The sequence below is a fragment of the Scomber scombrus genome, chromosome 9 (assembly GCF_963691925.1).
Source record: "Scomber scombrus chromosome 9, fScoSco1.1, whole genome shotgun sequence".
NCBI classification, from domain to species: domain Eukaryota; kingdom Metazoa; phylum Chordata; class Actinopteri; order Scombriformes; family Scombridae; genus Scomber; species Scomber scombrus.
The window spans coordinates 3,958,169-3,981,262 of record NC_084978.1 but is presented as its reverse complement, the minus strand read 5'-3'; the positions used below and the strand labels follow the sequence as shown (position 1 = coordinate 3,981,262).

General features: G+C 39.6%; 1 protein-coding gene across 1 annotated transcript in view; it reads left to right on the top strand.

The window, feature by feature from the left end:
* Positions 1-22,223, top strand: part of fat2 (FAT atypical cadherin 2) — a 113,226-nt gene extending 91,003 nt beyond the window's left edge. Inside the window, exons 23-28 of the mRNA XM_062425028.1 lie at positions 1,404-1,845; positions 5,375-5,528; positions 8,422-8,527; positions 8,622-8,770; positions 10,149-10,432; positions 21,526-22,223. Coding sequence (XP_062281012.1) covers positions 1,404-1,845; positions 5,375-5,528; positions 8,422-8,527; positions 8,622-8,770; positions 10,149-10,432; positions 21,526-22,028 — 1,638 coding nt within the window. The 3' untranslated portion in view covers positions 22,029-22,223. The remainder of the gene's footprint in view (positions 1-1,403; positions 1,846-5,374; positions 5,529-8,421; positions 8,528-8,621; positions 8,771-10,148; positions 10,433-21,525) is intronic.
* The last annotated feature ends 871 nt before the right edge of the window (positions 22,224-23,094 follow it).

Here is a 23,094-nt window from a genome sequence, read left to right as displayed (position 1 = left end):
CGGAGAGCTGACAGCCAACACAGATTTTATTTGTAACACAAAAGACTTGTCAACAAAAACACAGCAGTGTTTATCTTGTTGATGCCTGCAGTTTCAAGAGACTTAATGTAGAGAAGTGCACCCTGTAGATGCTTTATTGGAGTATGTTGGTATGTAACTGCCGTTTTGAGTTGCCTGAATTTAACATTTATTGTTCACTCAAATGCTTGTTTATGTGACACTTTGGTATATCAAGTTTGGCATCAATAGCGAAGTATACGTCAGATTGTGTAATCTCTGAATATGGATGTTGATGTATTGCAGCAGTGATTTCATGTTCAGACCAGGTTGAACTAAATATTTAAACACTATGTTGGTAATCTGCAAGTCCAAAGACATCTAGATTGGTTAGTTTAAAACTGGGCTACATTTGGTTGGAAAGGTCTAAGTCACATTAGATCATGACGCCATTAAAAACACATTAAAATACTGTAGTCATTGACATAACATTGAAACAACAATTATATGCAATCTAAAGATCCTTACAACCGATTGTGGCAGGTTTTACTCCCGACATCTCCTGACCTGCAAACTACCGATCGATGCTTCCTGAGGGAACGTAATGATTACTACAACAGAAGAATTGCTATAATTGTACAAACAAATCAATACAACAAGCCCCTCAACATGATGCCTATGTAGAAAATAACACAATGCAAAGGGAACATTTTAAATGGCAGCTGTATGCAAACAGATGATGATGAATAAAACTGTGTTAAACTTTTCCCATCGTCTGTGTGTTGAACAGGGAAACCGTGAATTCCTGTTAACATCTGTACGGTTATGTTCTGTGAAAAGAAAGATTTGTGACTTTATTTTAAAATTAAAAGGTGTCAGCTCCATTTAACTGAATAATTATGAAATAAATGAAGAAGACTAAAGTGCATTGGAACCATTTTAATACACTTCAGTGTTTTAAAGTGATGAATATATTTGTTCTTATTTTAAAATACACTGTAAACAGTATTACCTGAGAGATTGCTCCATGTTTCGATTAAATACAAAGTCTATTAAACTGAAGAAGTAGTTTTGGTTTTCTAATAAGCGAGATGAACAACCTAAATAAAAAAATTGACTTTCTTTGTCCTCATCGTAACCCATCCTCCACCTATTAAAGAAGTACTTTCTGAAAAAGGAAAAGAAAGAAAGAAAGACAACACCCGAGAGAACAATACAATACGGTGAAAGTCAAGGAATAATTTAGAGCCTCTACAGAGCTGATAAGATGTTATCAAAGTAGCCGAGTCCATCCTTTATAAAGATTAATTAGATCAATTCATTAAGCCGTAACTCGAGTAGTGAAGTTCTGTTTCTTCTTGCATTTCTTCTTCGTTTGCTGACTGAACTTTGTTTTCTCTCCTCAGCTGAGTGGCGGAGAGCTGCAGTTCAGATACAGCTGTGGAAACACGTCTCCTGGTTCGCTGCTGATCAGATCTGAATCGGTGTCAGACGGCCAGTGGCACAACGTCCTGCTGGAGGTCAACTCCACCTCCCTGAGACTGACCCTGGACCAGCATCACCCAGCCTCCATCGCCTTGTCTGAGCCCTGTCGGGTGATGCGATCCCACGGCGCTTTGCTCTTCGCGTCTGTCGCTCAGGACTCCGTCGGCCACCCTGGTAATTTCATTGGTTGCCTGGAGCGCCTGGAGTTCAATGGGGAGCCGATCAGAGTGGGTGATGCATCGGAGTGGACGGGGCCGGGGAGCAGGAGGATGTTTGGGGTGTATCAATGCTGTGGCACGGTGAGACCCTGCGACAACAACCCCTGTCAGAACGGAGGAGCCTGCGAGGAAGACGCCAGCGGAGGTGAGTGATTCAACTAAAGTAACAGATCTACACACTACTTTAAAACAGGTAGACCTTCCTGTAGGAGAAGCAGGAAACTTTCACAGGCTGTCCACTCCAATAAACCACTGAGTGCCACCAAGCAGCAACTACCACAGCTTGAGGCCACATGATGGCCGCTAGATGTTCCCATGACTCCCGTTTAAAAAGCCTCAACGTCTCTCTAGAAATACTGAGTCAGTCATGTTTACCATTGAGTCATCTTGGTCTTAATCACTCAATTCAGGCGTTCTCATACTGTACATATGCTGGTGGTCATTTTGAAAATGATGGCTCCATTAATAAGACATGAATACTTACAGTAGCTTTGATGCCTGCTGTGTAGGTGTTAATTGACAGCTGTGATTGACAGTTGGCTCACCCGCTGCTCTCCCCACCTCTTAGACTCATGCTGAGTCAGATAATTGTCACAATATCTCACTAATTGTTATGTTACTTACTTAAGTGAGCAGGGCTTGGTGTTTCCAGTAAGCTAAGCTAGTGGGGAGTGTTTCCAGAACATGAAAGGCAACACCCAGCACTCCTTGTTCGGAAGATCCTGGCTCCAAATGGAAAAGATGGTGCTGACTAGGGCTGGGCGATTATGGCAAAAATTAATTGAACTTTTAACCTCGATTATGATTAATGAACAATGATATATTTTCACAGTTTCTTTTCAGCCCTAGTGCTGACCTTAAGCTGCGACTCCAATGCAAGCCAAGGGGCGACTTCACACCTCGCTATGTCCGTCTTCATATACTACTAGACTGTGAGGGCCACAGGTAGAGAAGGGAGCTCAAAGTGTTGCTTTATCTGTGAAACAAGAGGATGTTTTGAGCAATATTGCTTCAAGGAGCCCAAAAGCCAAACCCCAGCAGATCAGTGATGTCTGGATCTCGTTATTACACACAAAAAAAAGAAGCAAGGAACTTGAAACATTTTCAATCAACACAGTGAAAAGTTCTTCTTTTTGCTGCAGTCATTCAAGGACAAGCCGTGATGGATTTGTTCGGCCTCCAATCCTTATCTCAGCTTTTATGTCACATGCTCGCTTATTATTGGGCTTCCCCTCAATTTTCCGAATGCATCAGTTCTTCGCAAAATTTAAAAAGATAACAAATTGGTGTCTCAGAGGCTTTTTTTTAAACATTATGTGTCATAAAAGAAAACATCTGGCATCTTGACTTATTCTTTACATAGAAAAGCAGCCGATAAGCAAACCTGCAATTTTATAGATAAAAAAAAAAGAGCAGCAGCTTTAAAATAATATTATTGTCATGAGTCTCAGTGAGACTGAGGCAATATGTCATCTTTTCTATATGACAGAGGATACGAAACCAAACATATAGCTGGAGGAGATACACATCGCTGTGTTTTGGAAGAACAGTGTAAACAAACAAACCCTAAAGCTGTTATCAAAAACCTGCCGCCTGTTGATTTCTCCTTTACTGCAGGTTTAGCTGCCGGGTCACTGAGCAGCACAATTTCTTATTCTCCTTCAGTGCAATAAGAGAAAGGTTCACTGTGGGCTGGACAGAGGTATTACTCTTCTCAGGACTTTATTCAACATCATGTCAAACCACATTGCAGTTATGCTCCGGGCTCATATTCTCGGCTGTGATGTTGAAAAACAGATATTATTTCCCAAAAGATCCTTCCAGGTCAAGGAAATGTAATCAGACAGGTGGCAAAAACGTTGGATCTGGATATTTCATTTTTTGTTTGTTTGGTTTTCTTTGTTTTCTGACACAAGAATGTAGAAATGTAAAGAGTACGAAGGCGAAAGAAGAGAGATTCTGCTTGTTTTTCTTCTTCTTCTTTCATCCATTTAAGCCTTTTTTTAAGTTTGTCATGTCAAAAAATGGCAGTTAAAAAAAAAAGAAAATTAATAACAAATTAGCATCAAAGCTCAATGTTTCACTTACTAGCTTTCAACCAGTAAATGTGTCAGGTGTCGTCACTTAACCCACATTTGGACGGTAACACCTGTGTGTGTGAGTGTGAGAGTGTGTGAGAGAGAGTGAGTGAGCGAGTGAGTGAGTGAGTGAGAGAGAGAGAGAGAGAGAGAGAGAGAGAGAGAGAGAGAGAGAGAGAGAGAGATGACCCTGACAACTGACTGAACAAGACAAACAAGACGACATCAGCTGTCCGTGAACTGGGGAGGGGTCAAAGGTCATCGATCAGTGGGCGACCAGAGAGAATCAGGGAGGACATTCACGTGTTTCAGCAGAGACAGAGGTTATCAACCTGCTTTATAAAACCACCTGTTGTTATGTGACTTAACTTTACTGCATAGATAACATGAAGTCGACTGAGGCAGCTTCATTTTTACTGAAGCTAATATTAATATCAATAATTGATTAAATACAATTAAATAATTAAGTTCAGTTCAGTTTTATTGTCATTCATGCATGTTAAAAACATGAAGGAACGAAATGTGTTACTCAGGTCCAGCAGATAAATAAATAACATTAAAAATAGACCCTAATATAAATAATTAAATAACCTAAAACCCTATGATAATAAATAAAAATCATAGTTATGTACTGAATGGATCATTTTACAGCTGAAAAATGAACTTATCAATTCTCTCTGGTGGACAAACTATACAATAATCACTGTTTCTAGTAAATTACTTAGATATATATTTACTTTAGCACACTTGTACAACAGTTTCTTGTTACTTAGCAACCACCATATATTGATGCAGATGTGATCACTTTATATCTGCATGTGTAACACCTCAGTTTATTGGTAAAACTGTAGTTAAAGAAAGTTTAAAAAGCTAGTAAGTGAACTTTTGAGCTTTACTTTGTTACATTTACTTTTGCCAAAGATCAATAATAAACTTGGAAATGGCAAACACGAAAAGAAAGAAGTGTTGTCGGTTTGATCGTCAAAATGTCCTCGAGTAAGATACTGAAACAACCAGATTGCTCAACATGTGCCAGAACGTGGAGGCTGACAGTGATAAAACCGGTTAATATCTGCTTTCATTTTAAAAAACACCATCAAAATGTTTCCTTTTGGGGACATTTGTGCTGTTTTAATATTCATTGGACACATTTATACGCACGATTATTCTACTGGCAAAGCAAAATAAGGATATGTGCCTCTGGGAAAAAAAGTGCTTAAGTGACTCAAACCTGTAATAAAAACAATATTATGCCATTTCTTGCGACAATGAGATAAAGAATGTGTCAACTTCAGGCTGTTTAATTTCGAGTAAAACACCTCTGTGGTTTATTTGAACTTCAAAAGGAACAAATCCACCTTTATTACTCTATGATTATTATGTGTTTGGTGAGTTATTCAGAGGAGGAAGAAGAAAAAACAAACATTTTAAAAAGTGAAGGTTTTTCAGGGTGATTTTTTTCTCTTTAAATATCAAACTGGTTGGATGATGTTGACCTTTGCTTTGATTATTTACTGCCTGTGGGGGGAAACTCAGCGTGGCTTTGATCAGTCGCTCTTGTCTCAGACGTGTGGGTGTGTTTTATTTACTCTGCAGAGTTGCGCTGCAGGTGTGCGGGACTCTTCCACGGCTCCCACTGCGAGCTGTCCGACAACCCGTGTGCCTCCCAACCGTGCGGCCACGGCAGGGTGTGTGTACCCAAAGCCCAGGGTTACATGTGCAACTGCTCCCTGGAGAACGCTGATGCACGGTAAACACTAATACACACACACACAAACACACACACAACACGTTGTATTTATTCACCTTTTTAATGCATATATTTTGCATATTCTTTATGTGAACATGTGTGTTAGATTATCCTTCAAGAGCTGATAACAAAAAATGTGATTAGTCTGGTTTCACTGGAGAATATAACATGTTTTAGAGCAGAGGTGTCAAACATAAGGCCCAGGGACCAGAACCGGCCCACCGAGGGGTGCAATCCGGCCCACTTTCCTTCCTGTGTTCTTTTCCTTCCTTCAATCTGTCCTTCCTACCTTCCTTTTTTCCTTTCTTCGCTCGTTCCTTCCTTCCATTCTTCCTTCCCTTCTGTCCTTCCTTCCTACTTTCCTTTTTTCCTTTCATCGTTCCTTCCTTCCTTCCATCTGTCCTTCCTTCCTTCCATCTGTCCTTTCTCCCTTCTGTCCTTCCTTCCTACTTTCCTTTTTTTCCTTTCATCTTTCCTTCCTTCCTTCCATCTGTCCTTCCTTCCTTCCATCTGTCCTTTCTCCCTTCTGTTCTTCCTTCCACCCTCCCTTCCTTCCTTCTTTACTTCCTTCCTTCCTTTTCTTCCGTCTGTCTGTCCGTCCTCTCTACCTTCCTTTTTTCCTTTATTCGTTCGTTCATCCCTTTCTTCCATCTGTCCTTCTTTCTTTCCTTCCTTCCTTCCTTCCTTCCATCTGTCTTTCCTACCTTTCTTCCCTCCTTCCTTTTGTCTGTCTTTCCTTCCTTCTCTTCTTATTTCGTTCCTTCCTTTCCTCCATCTGATACAAATGGTGTTTGCACAAAGTTTCCCGTTTACACATCCAGTAGTATGAATATTAAATACCTACAGTTTTGGACTTTATGGTCCAGGTAACTATGATGGGACATCTTTCACCATATTCTGGCGTTTTATAGTTTTATAAAATAACCAATGATTAGTTGCAGCCCAACAAATCTAAAAAGAGGGAAGAGACTTCTCACTGTTGAAGATAACTGCTGTCACAAACAGATGGGACAAACCCACAAAATAATAATTACACACACTGAGGTATTATCATGTTTCAATGAGGCCCAACTAAACACGAAAACCCGCACAAGCCTCATTAAATGCAGCACCACTTGCACTGAAGCACGCACTCGCATACCGAAAAGTTTGAATTTGCATGTATATGTGATTGAACGCACTTATTAAAACTGTGCACACACACACACACACACACACACACACACACACACACTTTCATCACCGAGCAACCGGCTAGTTGTATTCCACTCACACCACCGACGGCCGGCAGAGAAGAGAGTCACGTTCAAATAAAATCACGGCATCATTTGCATATTGCTGCTTTCATTAAGGTCGCCTGTGGTATTGCGTCGTTCCTCGCGGGTATTAAGGCCGGGCGTGTTCCAGGTGGAGCTTTGATTAACTCTGAATGAAAAATGACTGCGGCTGGTTTGTAATTGTGAGAGGTGGGAGTTTGCGGGGTGACAGAAACACACAGATAGATGTTTTATCATGCTGTGTGCGTTTTCTTATCTTTTTTAATTGAATTATCTGAACATGTGTGTCACATTTTAATCAGTCTGAGTGCAGCGGACAGCATTACTTCACACCAGTGCTGGAACCTCAACAGCAGTAAAATACCAATGTGCATCTATCCAAACTCCACTATCCAACTACTTCCAATAAACAATTATTTCCGTTGATCATTATTTACTCCATTAATCAATTAACAATAATAACTTTTATGAATATAGCACCTTTAATATTAAGTAAAATGCAGCTGGAAGTGCTTTACAGTCGAAGCGATAAAACAAGAGCAAACAATTACAGCAAGTTAAATTCAAAAGCATACATGTAGGTAGAAAATAAATAAATAAAATGCCAGAAAATGGTGGAAAATGGTAATCAATGTTCCCCAAAGTCCAACAGGACATCTTTAAATGACTTTTTTTTTTGCCCACAATTAAAATATATTCAGTTTACTATCATTGAAGATTAAAGAAACCAGAAAACATTCAGATTTAAGAAGCTGAAACCAGAGATTCAAGCCTTTTTTTATCTAAACGATCAAACATTGACTATTTGAATCAATCTACTCATCGATTTATGTTAATTGTTGCAGTTCTAATCCAAACAGACTAATGAAACACAGAAAACTCTCAGCTTTAAGAGGCTAGAACAATAGATTTTAGTGTGTATTGCAAAGAATAAACTGTTCATTAGAAAAGTTTCCTCTCTTTGTAAAGTCCTTGGTCAAAGAGAAAATAATGAATGCTGCATTTTGCTGTGTAACTGCTGGAAAACACTTTGAGCTCAGCGCAACGAGGGGATTGAACACCTGGGAAATGAACGTCCAGAGCTGAACACCAGGCACTTTTTATGTAAGACAAAATGATAGGTTTTTGTCAGCAGCGGCGGCACTTAGCAATCAGAGCTCTTCCAGCCGATCCTCTGGGTCATGTTTCATGCATGGGCCTAAGGAGATGAAGGCCGCAGCGAGTCTCCGTGTCAACAGCCAAATTTAACCTCCACTCTCCGGCCAAGGTGGCAGCCTTTGTGATGCTCGCGTTCCCACGCTGCACTCACAGATACAGCTGTGCACACAGACACTAACTCTGCAGAGGGAAGCTGCCTGATTGTGGCCCAAAATGTAGACAATTGCATGAGTTGTAAAGTCCAACTGAGGGAAAACACACAAAGGCTTTGTGCTGCTGCTGTTATAGAGAAACTTTTCTAACTTTTAACCAGTTTATTTTTTCATATTTGAATTACAGCTGAAGGATAATTTGATTCTTTTGTAGCCTGAGAAAACAAAACGTATGCTCGTTGAAAGCATGTTGGTTCCTCGTCATCCTCAAATCCTTTTAAACCCGGCTTCTTGTGTTTCCTGCAGGTGCCACAACCAGCTGGAGGTCAGTCTGTGTTTCCCCAATCCCTGTCCTAACGGATTTGACTGTAAAGTATCTAAGGGCGTCTTCCACTGCGACCCGCTGCCTCAGGTCAGTCACAACAACAAATAATGAAGATTCATCAATCGTTACAACTGAGTGGGATAACACTTAACATCCATCCATCATCTCCTCCGTCTTTCAGGTTTCTCCTTTGTTTGGCTCCACGGAAATCCTGCAGATCAGTGCCAGTGTGCTGGGATTACTCTTCCTGGTTGCCATCTTTGTTTGCATCAGGAAACGTTACGTTCAGCATAAAAAGAAGAAGCCCGTCTGCGTCCAGGACTCCAACGGGTAAGAGATTAACCCTTACATACTGCTCCTATTCAGGCATTTCACAGTTTAAACTCATAATTAGCTTCTATACATAATTTTGGAACCAGAAATCATTCATAAATAACCTCATTAGTCATTAATAAATTGGTGATTCATGCAGAGAGAGTGTATTCTTTAGGTTTTTTAAAATAAATATGAGTTAAAACCTCAACAAAAGTATGTTAAGCTGCACAGAAACATTTTTAGAAAGGTGAAATATTTCTAATGTTTGTATATTCTGGGTCAGATGAAGATAAGCAATCAAATATATGGCTAAAAGAAAAGTTTTTAAGGTGTTAAATTAGACCCAGAACAGTATGTAAGAGTTAAAGGACAAGTTCAGTTTTTCAAGTGTGTTTTAAGAGAGCAGAGAGAGTTCATTCTTTAGTTTTTCTTAATAAATATGAGTCAAAAACTCAACAAAAATATGTATTCGCTGCACAAAAGCATTTTTAGAAAGAATAAATACTTCTATAATTATATTTTGTATATTCTGGGTCACATTAGGATGATTAACCAAATGTTTGGCTACAAGAAAAGTTTTTAAGGTGTTTTTTTTTTTGTCAAATTAGACCCTGAACAGTGTGTAAAGGTTCAGTTTCTGTGTCTAAAAATGAAGCTCAGAGTCCCTCAATATATCTGTGGGTCTGAGTTATAGTTTACTTTCTCTGTTACTACACTGAAACTAAGAGGTGTACCTACCTCGACCGTAATGGCTGTAAAATCCCCAAATTCCTGAGCCACTTCCTCCACAGGATGTTTAAATGCTGCTCCTTCTTCTTCTTCTTTATAGTTTCTTCTGCCCACAAATCAAATGTTACAACTTCTCAAGAGTCGATTTTGAACTGAGTACAATCAGGGAGAGTTTGTCCTGCAGCGCTCTTGACTTTCTGCACTGTGCATGGTGATAAAGCTCTCATGCATCCAGAGGAAAGCTTGAAGGTGGAAAAGGGGGGGGGAGTAGTTATCAGGAAGAGAAAGACACTGGAGGAGATTATTATTATTCTAGTAGTAACAGAAGTTCTTCAATTATAAGCAGTGTGAAGTTGAGCGGGGATGCTCGGCAGAAAAGCTCCCTCTTGGAAAGATGTTTTACTAAAAATTGCTCGGCTCCTCGAGTCTTAAAAACTTTTGTCTGTCCTTTTTCTTTTTTTACTCGTTTTGCAGTATTGATTTAGTTTAAGCCACTAAAGAGCAAAAGACGGATGGACAAACTGTATTAATGTTGAGTATCCAACTCTTCAAAACAAAGATGAAACATTGAAAAGTAAAAAAAAAAGGAGCTGGATATTAAAGGAAGTTGAATTTATCTCTACAAAGATTAATTTTTAAAACTTCTCTTTTTTCACCTGCACAGATATTTCCAGCCTAGTTTGGCCAAGAGCCTCAAACCCGACAACCAGGAAATTAACCCCATCGAGATGAGCTCGCTGGTCGGTACCAACCACAACGACCTCGACCACACGCCGTTCAGATCGCTTCGACCGCACAGCCAGATCTGTTCGTCAGGAGGCGGGGTTTCCTTACCCAAGACGCAGGGGCCGGTTGTGTGCAGCGTGGCTCCGAACCTTCCGACCAGGCCACCGTCGAGCTCCGACAATGACTCCATCAGGAAGAACCACTGGGACATGGACTATGAAGGTATGTGTCTGTGTGTGCGTGTGTGTGTGTGTGTGTGTGTGTGTGTGTGTTGTTAATTTTGGAGCTCACCACTACTTCTATCTGATCTACAGGTAGAAACAACTTTCATAAACAGTAACAAGATAATCTTTCAATATTTATGTTGCAACTAATCATCATTCCTGTGATGAATTTATAGGCTTTGAGTGACATTCACAATTTCCTTGAGCTTAAAATTATGTTTTTTTAATTGCTTTTAGCCCAAAATATTAAAAGAAAGACAAAGATCAGTAATAAATCTTCACATTATCAGCAGCTGGAACCAGTACATTTTTGGCATATATGCTTGTAAAATGATGATTGATTGATGATAGCAGCAGATTAATTTCCTGTTGATCAAATCATTTTTTAAGCTTTCATCATAATAAACATTAAAAAACAGGTTTTACCTTATTTGACCGTCATGATTCATATCAGTGAGCTGAAGCCTGAAGGGAGAAAAACAAAAACTCACACTCAATATAAATAATTAATACACTATCAATCATATATGATGTACAATAGAAAATGAGAGAAGACCTCTACGTATTATAGACAGTAATCGCTCTGTGAAGTTACTGCCAAATTTTTGTAAAAATGTAAGAAAATATTCTAACCATCGTCAGAATTGAGTTATTTTGATATTGTGGTAAATATCAAGACTTAAAATGGTGAAAAAATGGCTGAATCAATGGTCTCCAAAGTCTAACAGAACATCTTTAGTCTTTTTCTTTTTTTAAAATCACTGTAAATAATCGATAATTGATTATTTGATAATCGATAATCAAATCTAATTGGTGATTCATTCTCTGTCAATCTACTGATTATCATTGCAGTTCTAATCCAAACAGTGTTTCTTGAAAAAAATGCAAAAAACACTCAATATAATGAATTAATACACAATAAATCATATTATGTACAACAGAAAATGACAGTGATCACTTTGTAAAGCTGCTGACAAATTTTTGTAAAAATGTTGAGTAATTTTCATATTGTGGCGTAACGTCAACACTTCACAAATGTAGTGATTTTAATCGACATGCTGACATTTTTTTTTTAATTTTAAGGATGCTTCATGTTGTCATTTTTACCGTCTCTAATTGAGACAAAAGAAAACTGTGCTGCCACATTCATGTCTTTGTTACTTAGCAAGTAGAGCTTTTCCTTTCAAGCCAGGTTTAACAGTGTTGATAGGTGATACTGTAAAATATAAACCCTGATATCAACTGACATTTTGCATCTACAGTGAGGTAACTATCACTTAAATTGAGTAATTTTAAGTTTTAATTGATTTTAATATCAGTTTTGTATCAGTAGTATTGAGATTTATTTTATTGTATTGTGAGACTTTAACTGAAAACAGGCTGAATCCCATCATATATTTATATTGTGATATTAAATGAAATACCTTGAGAGATGACTTGTATCCATAACATTCCCGAGGGTTGGAAAAAAAAAAAAAAAAACTGCACACAACAAAGAAAAATCTGCCAATGGACGAGACGATAAATCAGAGCCGTGCACTTAGACAGCGACACAGAAGGTCAGAGCGGGCTGAGCAAGTCGAGTCATACAAGGGCATCGTAAACAATTATTGAAATGTCGCGTGGAGTGAAGCATCATGGGAAACACCTGACTGCCCGTACAGTCATCCATCAGCAGACACGGACGCTGATTAAACTGTGGAAGATGAAACATTCACAGACGATAACATCAGAGAATAAAGTGATTTCTCTGTTTCATCTCTCTGCACATCTTTACTTTCCACTTTCTCTTTGTGTGATTGCTTCTGCTTTTCATCTTTGTCTCTCTTCATATTTTTTTCCATGTGACCGTCTATATTCTATACTTCTATAATGCCCTCCTTTATTCAGTTTATTTATTGCCGCTCTCCCGTCTTCCTCTGTCAATCTTTTTTTCCATCTCTTTCGATTTTCTCTGCCTCCTTTCATTATTTATATTTCTTCCCCCTTCACATCTCTTTCATTCGGCCTCATGCAAGAAACCACTCATACAAAACACATTTGTCCTAATGTGCGATGTGCATCACGTCCTGTCGTATCGCTGAGAGGAACGACGGCTGGCTTTTACGATTGTCTTTACAATATATTGGAGTATTTTGGCGTGACGATTTATAAATCAGTTGTTAGGAAAACTCTCACAGTACAACAGCTGCCTCAGGGTCTTCATACAGGTTATTATTCTGTTGGTGAACATATTCTGTTATAACACCTGACAGCTCTGTTTAAAAAAACACCTGTAATGTAAAGTCTCATCCATCTCTGACTGTGAAGCTCCCGGGAAAGCCTCGTTTTTTTGTTTTAGCGTCTAACTTTGTCAAAACCCAATAACACAACTGCTTAGTCATCACCAAAATATTGTTAAATCTTCATCTGCAGATTCCCAACAGCCCCAGATATATAATATATGTCACAGCAGAATGAAGGCACATTCAGGCTAACAATTCAGGCTTGAAATCAATTTAATATTGATGTAAATATAAATAGAGATGTTTTTGTTTCTGTATATAACTATAATTAAAATCACAAAGTAATTACATTAATGGCAAATGCAATAAACTGGTCCACTGTTATGCTGAGTTTAAAAAAAAATCATTTTAATTCATTTTTAATTACAATTTGCTTGGAAAATGCTAATGTTGACAACACTCTAAAAGAAGAAGTTTAATCACACTCACATTGTTTATATGTGTATTATATATCTCATGCAACCAAGGACGAGCTCAAAATGTAAGATATACCTTAACTTAAGGGGCGGCTGTGGCTCAGGAGGTAGAGCGGTCGTCCTCCAATTGGAAGATTGGCGGTTCGATTCCCGGCTCCTCCAGTCTACATGTCGATGTGTCCTTGGGCAAGACACTTAACCCCTAATTGCTCCCGTTGCTGTGCCAACGGTGTATGAATGCGAATGAATGGTTAGCTTCCACCTGCATGATAGCTCCTGCCATCAGTGTATGAATGTGTGTGAATGAGTTGTAGTGTAAAGCGCTTTGAGTGGTCGAAAAGACTAGAAAGGCGCTATATAAGTACAGTCCATTCACCATTTAACCCTTCTGTTGTCCTCGGGTTAATTTTGACCCGGGAGGACATCAGGTGTTCACTCAAAAATGAGGCATACTTTAATTTAAATGACGCCTATGGACCATAATTTCCAAATAATATGTGTAAAACCTGAGGTAATAAGTTGGAATGAAGTTTAGCTAAAAAAGTTTAACATAGAATTGGGTGATAATTTATACCTTATTCTTTATAAGCAGTCAAAACAAACCAGGTCAATTGTGACCCAAAGGGGACAAAAGTTGCCAATCGATGTGAAGACAACAGGGGGACGATTTAAAAACAAGACTTTTTCTGCAGAGGCAAATTCTGAAAATCCAATCCAATACTTTTTAAGACTCCGCAGGAATCCTGATGTACACTTATTTTTGTCAAATTTATAAAACATTGTGTCCAGATGGCTCTGTTTTGTAAATCTCAATCATGGTGAAACCTGAGCTCCATTATCACTCCCACAGTCACCCATAAATTAATGTAGACAAGCCATTAATCACCTTGTCCTTGTATATCAATAATTCTGCCCGCTCTACACTTACTGGACCCGTTAATGAAAGCAATTTTACTGATCTTGTTCTCCGACAATGTCAGAGCAGCTGTCGTTAAAGCACGGCTATAGCTATTTTTAGTGCCTGTGATATCAATTCACCGCATCTGTAAACCGACGTCGCCGTTGATGTCTCCATCATCATTTTAGACGTCAGAAATAATCTGATTTAGTGAAGTCTGTCTCAGTAATGGTGCCATAAACTAAGTGCTTCACAGTAAGGGATACAATTAAGAGAAAATTAATGTTGTACTGAGCAGACTAAGGATAAAAAAAACCCAAACAAACAATGTGTTATTATCTAGATTCAATCTCTTACCTCTTACTTAATCTTCATCTTTTAATATCACCCTCAGATCACAGTAGAATATGTCTACACCCATGGGTCCGCTCCTTTTTTATAAATACATATTTGGGTGGTATGTGTGGTTTTTGGGCCTTGAACATACACTTCCTTCTTTATACTCTCGGTTGAAAATGCAGAGAGTTGAATAATTATCCTTTAATAACAGTTTTGGGAGCGGAGGTGGTGATGATAATGAGTGGCAGGTTGTTTTCGCCGGGTTTAAATGACAAGTTAATACACTTTAATTGTTTTTTAAGGAACAAGCAACAACAACAGCAACAGTTGAGAAGTTCAGACTAAAGGATATTAGCTCTGCATGAGAAATTGTAGAGCTCGAGGCAGAAAAAAAAGTCAAACTGGGTTCAACTTTTGCAGGATGTGCAAACCGTCCTGATGGATTGATTTGTATCGTGAACGCTGCATTTCTGCCGTTTACCTCGCGATAATCATCCCAACGAAAGATAAAATGCCGCCGTTTTTGACGTCTGATAAGCACGTAAACATGAATCTGCAGCTTCCTGGATCATATTTCATTGGTTCGCTGGTTTCCTTCGCACTGTTTTAATGCAGAGCTGCTTTTCTCAAGAATAAAGTTGTTCGTCGCTGTTCTTCTTCTTCTTTTCTTACTTCCCTTAATTTCCTCTTGTTTTTTTTTTTATCTTCCCTTTCATTCTCCAAATCACAGTTCATCTTGGCTTTCTTCATTCATCATTCATCATTCCCTCTATCTCTCTCAGGCCCATTTGTCTTTTTTTCCTTCCCTCTATCACACTCTCACTTCTCCTCCTCTTTTGTTCCCAAGTCACACTTCCTGTCTCTCTCTCTCTCTCTCTTTCTCTCTCTCCCTTTTCATGTGCAGCTTTTTCTCTCTCTCTCTCTCTCATGTAACGGATCAATACCGCTGAGCCGTGACTCATACATCCACTGCTATGTTGAGGAGACAGATGAAGAGAGGCAGATCATGCGTTCTTCATGCCATCGCTCCCCAGGCAACGCCAGCCTGGCAGGTCGTTCATCTGCTTGACCTTATCACAGAGAATAAAGGACACATTCCTTTAGTTCCTCACTTGTTATGTGGCTCGTCGTTAAAGGCGACGGCTGCTTCGCTTTCGGTTCGTCCTTCGACCTCGATGCTGAATCTCTCTCGCTCTTGACCACACCTGAATCGCCGATAAGCAGAAAAAGGTGACGCTCCCTCTGTGATACAGTAGATAAAACTAGATAAAAGATAGTATCGGTTGGTATAATATATAATAAGAAGTGTATAAAAGAAGTGGTTGGTCTTTTATCACCACTGCTATTATTTGATTGGTGATAAAGCGTCCAATCACTGCTCATCACCAGCCATTAACCTTCGTGTCGTCCTCCCAGGTCAAATTGACCCTGTCTGTTTTGACCTCTTCCTTCTTTCCTCCCTTCCTCCCTCCTTCTCTGTCTTTCCTTCCTCCATCCCCCTTTCTTCCATCCTTCTGCCCTTCCCTCCTTCCTTCCTCGATCCTTCCTTCCTCTTTTCCTTTCTCCCTCCCTCCCTCCCGTCCTCCCTCCTTTCCTTCCCACATTCCTTCCACCCTCCGTCCTTTCCTTCCTTCCTCCCTCCCTCCTTTCCTCCCTTCCTTCCTCCCTTCCATCCTTCATTCCTCCCTCCTTTCCTTCCTTCTTCTTTCCTTCCTCCCTCCCTCTTTTCCTTCCTTCTTCCTCCCTCCTTTCCTTCCCACATTCCTTCCACCCTCCCTCCTTTCCTCCTTTCCTTCCTTCTTCCTCCCTTCCTCCCTTGACTCGAGGACAACGGGAGGGTTAAGCGATTAACGGCGATCAAATGTCAAGATGTTGAAATGTATGTGGTGATTGGGGGAAAAAACGGTTTAATTTAAAGTCTGCTACTATTCAAAAGAAGAAAACATCTGTAGAAAGTTTTATGACTCTTAACAGTAAAATTTTAATAATACTAAAAATGATAAGTAATGTAATATATAAAGTATTAAGGCTGGCGATATTGTAAATGCAAACAGGATTTTTATTTAAGTGAAGAAGATCATCAGATTTATCCCTTAAGATGAATATGCCTTTATGTGCAGAGCTGTATATTTATAGATGAATTCCTAATTTAGATGATCCATTTCGAGGGATTTTCATTTGAGTATTTAAGTTAGAAAAGACCTTCCCACACTTCAATGAAAGGGACTGGCACTGTATCTGTGGTTGTGATCTCACCAGAAACCTCAAATGCAGATTCCTCACAACTGCTGGGTTTAGTCTTTAAGTGCAGGACGATGAAAGTTGGCATCAGATCCTTCTTTCATTTTCTGATCTAAGAAATTCATTAAGACTCAAAGTTGAAGAGTGCAACTTAAAACTGATCTGCAGTTCAAACATGAACAACGTTGCCCCCTTGATCAGGGATGTCAAACATGTGGCCCACTTTCTTTCCTGTGTTCTTTTCCTTCCCCCCTTCCTTCCATATTTCCTTCCCCCATTCCTTCTAGTCCTTCTATCTGTCCTTCCCCCCTTTCTTCCTTTCTTCATTCTGTTCGTCCATCCTTCCTTTTTTCCCTCCTTCCCTTCCTTCCATCTTTCCTTCCTTCTTTCCATCCATCTTTCCTTCCTGTGTTCCTGTCCTTTCTTCCTTCCTTCCCTTTTCTTCCCTCCTTCCTTCCTTCTGTCCTTCCATATGTCCTCACTCCCTTTCTTCATTCTGTCCTTCCTCCCTTCCATCATTCTGTCCGTCCATCCTTCCTTCCTTTCTTTCATCTTTCCTTCCTCCCTTTCATCCTTCCTTCTCTCTTTTCTTCCCTCCTTCATTCCACCTGTCCTTACTCCTTTTCTTCCCTCTCTCCTTCCTTCCCTCTTTTTAATGTTCCGGCCCACATGAGCTAAGCTGTATACTAGGCCCTTGAATGTAAATGAGTTTGACTCTCCTGCTCTAGAGCTTAAAGTGTTAAAGGTAAAATATAAAACTCGTCCACTCAAACAAATAAAAACAAAACATTTGCATAGAAGATAATTTTATTCACCTTTTCACGAGACCTTGAATTACTTCTAACTGCATTTTATTCTCACCAGAACTTCAGTTGCTCTAGAAATCTTTAAGTGACATTTATAATCAGTAGCGGAGCCTTCGGCAAAGACCCGAGACGTCGTCTTCTGTTCTCTGCAGCATCAGAAAAAAAGAAAAGAAAAAAAAACAACTCTTTTTCTCAAAGACGAATTGAACTGAGCAAAGTGCTGAATACTTCTTTGATGTCTATTAAGCCTACAGAAGGATTACAGATTTAAAGATTTGAAGTCAGATGTTTTTTTTCCTCTCTATCGTTCTCTATCTCGCTTTTATTCATGTTTCACTTCATCTCTCTTTCTTGTTGTCTGTCTTTTACTTTAACCTTCATCTCTCTTTACATCGTCTATCATTCGCTCCACGTTTCACTCTTTCTCTCTCAAACTTTTTCCACCTGATTGTCTCTTACCATCTTCACCCCTCCCTTCTTTCCTCCACCATATGTCCCTCCATCTCTTGTCTTTTGTCTTCTCTCTCTCCTTTTCTCTTTCTAACTCCCTGTGCTGCTTTGTCTCGTTTCCTGTCTGTCTCCGTGTGAGCAGCTGGGAGTCTGTTTAGTATTCTCAGTAACTCGAGTGACAGCAGGAGAGATTTTCTTTTTCTTTTTTAATGTTGTATTGTTTGAACAAACTGTTTAATGCGTCTGCTTTGTTAGTTTGAGATTTTTGGGGATGAAGGGCAGGAATTTGAAGTGGGAATCCTCATTTTTTTGTCAGATTTTTCCTCCCATTTCTGCAGCTAAGTGCTCATCGCTGCAGGGTGTTTCCTGTCAGTCAAACAGTGTGTGAGCTGAGCCGCTTCCCTCCTTTTGGATCTTTTTGTTTATTATAATCATTATTGCATTATAATTATTATTATTTAACTTTTTTTAAGCCTAACCACCCACTGTGGCTATGACTGCTCGTACCAAATACCCAGTTTTAGCCATAGACTGTATATAAGAAATGGACGTAACATCCGTGACGTCACCCATTGGTTTGTGGACTGCTGCTCGGAAGCGAATAGTATCACGGATTCTACTTATATGGGCATCAGGAGGAGCAAGAGGCGCCCTCCTGAACCTGTGAATCAATCAACCTGTCAATCACAACGTAGCCACGCCCTAATGCATACCCTGCTTTATCGTCAAATATAAAATCAGGGAGGCCAAAATTTCACAAATGAACATCATACTGCATTGAAGAAGGCTTTAAACTAGCGATTGAGACCATAAACACATTTTGAAAACGTTTACTGAGGTTATAAATCAAGTGGGAAGTAGAGATAGATAGAGACGGAAGTCCTTTTGACACCATAACGGTCGCCCCCTGGTGGCCTTTTGATAGAATGCAGTTTTAAGTTACTTCCGTGTTGGCATCATTTCAGAGGCTCCTTGAATGTTAAACGTTTAAACACAGGCATCCATCCAAGAAGTTTGACAGAATAAATAATAAGAGTCAAAAAAAGGCAAATGGGCAAGATTGGTGAGCGTCAGTAGCTGTCTGGTTTAACTGTTTATAAAGCATAAATTATATATTATCGACCAATTTTGTGTTAGACCTTTTAAGCCAGACATGACCAAGCTACTCTATAAAGGGCTGTGTGCCTGCAGGTTTTTGTTCCACCTAATCAACCATCTGAAGACTGAGATCAGTTGATAAATTAGTCTAGCCTGGTTGAGCTGCTGCTTGGTTGATCAAATGAAAACCTGCAGTCACATTATGATCCTTTAATGAATAGTTTGAACATCCCTGATTCAAGCCAACTTCATTCCACCACAGGTTTTACACATATTGTTTTGGAAATTATAGTCAATAAGCCTCATTTAAATGAAATTATACCTTATTTTTGAGTTAACGCTTGTTGTTAGGAGGGTAATGACTCATACCACATAAACGTTATGTTTGCAGTTGGATTCAAGCATTCTGTGGACGTTTGATATCATCTCTCTCTCTTTGTCTGTGTTTCCTTTCTCTTTGCACTTTCATCTGCCAAATAAAAGCAGATGATGTCAAAACAATGTTGAATTATGTTTGAAATCTGACACTGTTTGGTCATAAAATAAGTCAAGAAGACAATAAGTCAAACATTCAGTGCCAACTTTCAGTGATAGAAAGTTTTGGATTCTCAGTAAAACATACTTATTATAAACTTATTATAAACTCCAAAACTGTCAGTGATTATTGCAGAAATAACAGCATCAGTTGTGTATTCAAGTCATAATGATACCAATATATATATTTAACAGTTTTAAAAGTCTGGTAACGATGTATGAGTTTAAATCATCAAATAAACATGAAGTAACATTTGTGAACTTGGCTGTGGAGGAGTCGTGATAAAGACACGTATTCAACTGGACGTTTTACATACCGTCTGCAGCTCCGACAACTTTGGCATTTCTGTGCTGACATTTCTTGTTCCTGTTTAGCCGACACACATCGTCTCATTTTATCCTGCCGCTCAGTCAGCAGGATCATCGCCATGGTAACAGCCGGGGGAACTTCAGTTCATTTGCAATGCACACATGCCACCAAATTCTCTCTCTCTCTCTCTCTCTCTCTCTCTCTCTCTCTCTCTCTCTCTCTCTCTCTCTCTCTCTCTCTCTCTCTCTCTCTCTCTCTCTCTCTCTCTCTCTCTCTCTCTCTCTCTCTCTCTCTCTCTCTCTCTCTCTCTCTCTCTCTCTCTCTCTCTCTCAAAGGCAGGGTCTCCTTTCCACATGATATGAAGCAGAATCTTAAAAAACTTGTAATTTGTGATGTCGCTATAACTTTATTTAAATCCTCTTTTTTTCTGCTTGGAGCAATTTCAACTGCATCAATTGACATGATCACAAAATCAATTTGGAGTTTGGTTAAAATTCAAACATATTAATATTTAGTTAGCAGAAAAACACCCTTTCTATTTCATGTTAATAAACACAGGCAGCTCTTTGTCAACAGGTTCATGTGCACTGCCCACAACATTATTTTCACTGCCGTCCTCGCTGACACGTTGAACAATCCTGATTTAAACCGTCTATGCATGTACAAACATACAGAGAACAATGACATCTGAAAGGGAAAATGAACAAGAGTGACTCACCTCAAAGCCATCAATGAGCTGCTTCCTCCGCAATCAAACTGACACCGTTCACCCACCACACAGTGCAGAGGCAGGTTTCAAAAGTCTATCAGGTCTGACTACACATCCAGGATTATTCTTATTGTTAGAGAAATACTTCAAGGTTGCTTTGAGTTTAGTTTCAGAGAAATATGTATGGATTGAGTGCACAAAACAGCTGAATGAGCTTAACCATCAGGGTTAGCGTTGAATTGTCTGAATATCAGTGTGATTGTAAATTCTATAGAAACAGAACAGGTGGATTTTTCTACTACTTTAGTCACTAGAAGTCTGAATGTGTCATCTGCCTTTATAGTAAATGTGGTGCTCTCTCCTCTTCCTGTTACACTAATCAAACCAACGCTACTTCAAATCTACACTGAAGGATTTAATGCAAAATAGATTTTTTTACACCTTCAAATTGCTCAAATTCGTCCGCAGCAGCATCTCTGTGTTTATGAGTATTGATCTTTCAGTGACAATAAGTATTGATTGACATATATAAATATACTATATAATATAAGCAATAAAACTCATCCAGCAATCCTCATATAAAAGTATACCAGTGAGGCTCACAGTCACGTACACACATTTAATTTGTGTTTAAATTATGTAAAATGTTATCGACTTGGTACTCCGTTGGAAGCAGTTGGAAAGATGGATTCCTAATATCAAAATATGAGCGTTAAAAATAATAAAATTGGACGATAAGAAGATGAATCAACACATTTTTTTACACGTTTAGTTTTTTTTGTACTAAGTGGAAGATGTATAGAATATGTAATGACGATACTGTTTATATGATCTTATGCAATGCAATAAGATGATATATCGGTCAAGCTCTACTTACAATTTCATCTTGTCGGCAAGTAATAAGCATTTTCAATCATTTATTCTACTCCAACTCTCTCTAATGTGTTTATTATATGTGATTTCATATGATTGTATTATAATCTTAATGTTTCTTCCTGTCCTCAGTCTACCCAGCAGATCCCGACTACTACGGCCGCCCGGCCATCCAGGAGTTCCCGCAGTTTGACATCGTAGAGGACACCTACTCCACCTCCACCATGGAGTCGAGGAGGAACTCTCGATTCGGCGGCTTCCCGTTCCCGCTGGACCGCTGCGACCGTCGCGCCCCGCTGCCGCCGTGCTACAGCAACCAGAACCTGGACGACTTCCTGGGTCCTGACGGGCTTCCTCTCCCCAGCTCCCAGTGCCCCAACGAGTACACAGCCATCAGCTACTACCCCACCCAGCACGCCCGCAGCCTGGACAACGTCTCGGGAGGCTATAAGAGACTCAGCATGCGTCTGAGCGTTGCCATGCCGTCTTACGCCGAGCAAACCAGCCCGACGCCGCCGACGACTAACACTGCTCAGCCTCAAACGCGACCGGCCGGGGGGCGAAACCCACGAAGCTACGACGGCTCCAGCATGGTGGAGAGCGACTACGGAAGCTGCGAGGAGGTGATGTTTTGAGACGAATGTCGGGGTTTGAAGGCTATAAATTTGCGTCCCTGCCAGTAATTATTCACTTAAAGACTTTATAATATGGGGCCATAAAGACTGCGACACATGCTACCCATCCTCAACTCCTCCAATGTAAGGCAGCTTCTCAGATGGGACTTTGAAACTACTGAACAGCAGCTCCGCAGTGTCTCGCTGTGAGATCTGAGTATTCCCTCCCCCGCTCTGATGGAGATGAGAGACGCCATGTGAGACAACGGTTCAGATATCTCTCATTTGTTTGATTTTTTTTTTTTTTTAAGTAGTGTAGTCTTGCTGTGCCAGACTAGACAGGAGGAGAGGGGCGGAGGAGCGGGGGGTAAATTCAGGACTCCTCGGTTACTTTAAGCGGAAGAAGTTCAAGAAAAGTTCATGTTTGTCAAAAGACGCTGCAAAGAGAGAGAGAGAGCGCTTGTTAAGTTGTGAAATCGTGAACAGTATTACTGACTTGACTGGACTGTTTTTTTGTTGTTTTTAAAGTCAGATCAAGGCGAAAACTCAACACTTAAAAGTTTCAAAAGTGGAGGAGAAGAAGAGAGTCCATCTACATAGATCTCCTGCATTTCACTTATCAACCACCCACTCTTAAAAAAAAAAAACCCTAAAAAGCAACAACATCCATTTCAGCTCTGCCAAACATTAATAAATGGTATTACTTTGCACCCTGTGATGTGATTGAATGTGAGACGGCAGGAACGTGGAGGGAGGGGGAAACAAACAAAACCCCAGCTGTTGTCATGACAATGCACCCGCGTGACATTCACATGACGCCACTCGTTAAGAAATGTCTCACTGGATCAAAAATCCTGATTAAAAGAAAAAAGAAAAGAGAGATTTTAATGAGGACGGTTGCATTGTGTGAAAGGAAAATGGTTGTGTGTTCATGTGAAATGTATTTGGTTATAAAAAACAGTCACACTCATTTTCATGTTTAACGTTCAATCACTATTTCAAATCTTTAAAAAAAACAAAGAACAAAAAAAGGTATTAAAAATGACGTTTAGCACATTTCATGCATTTCATTCAACTCTTTAAATGT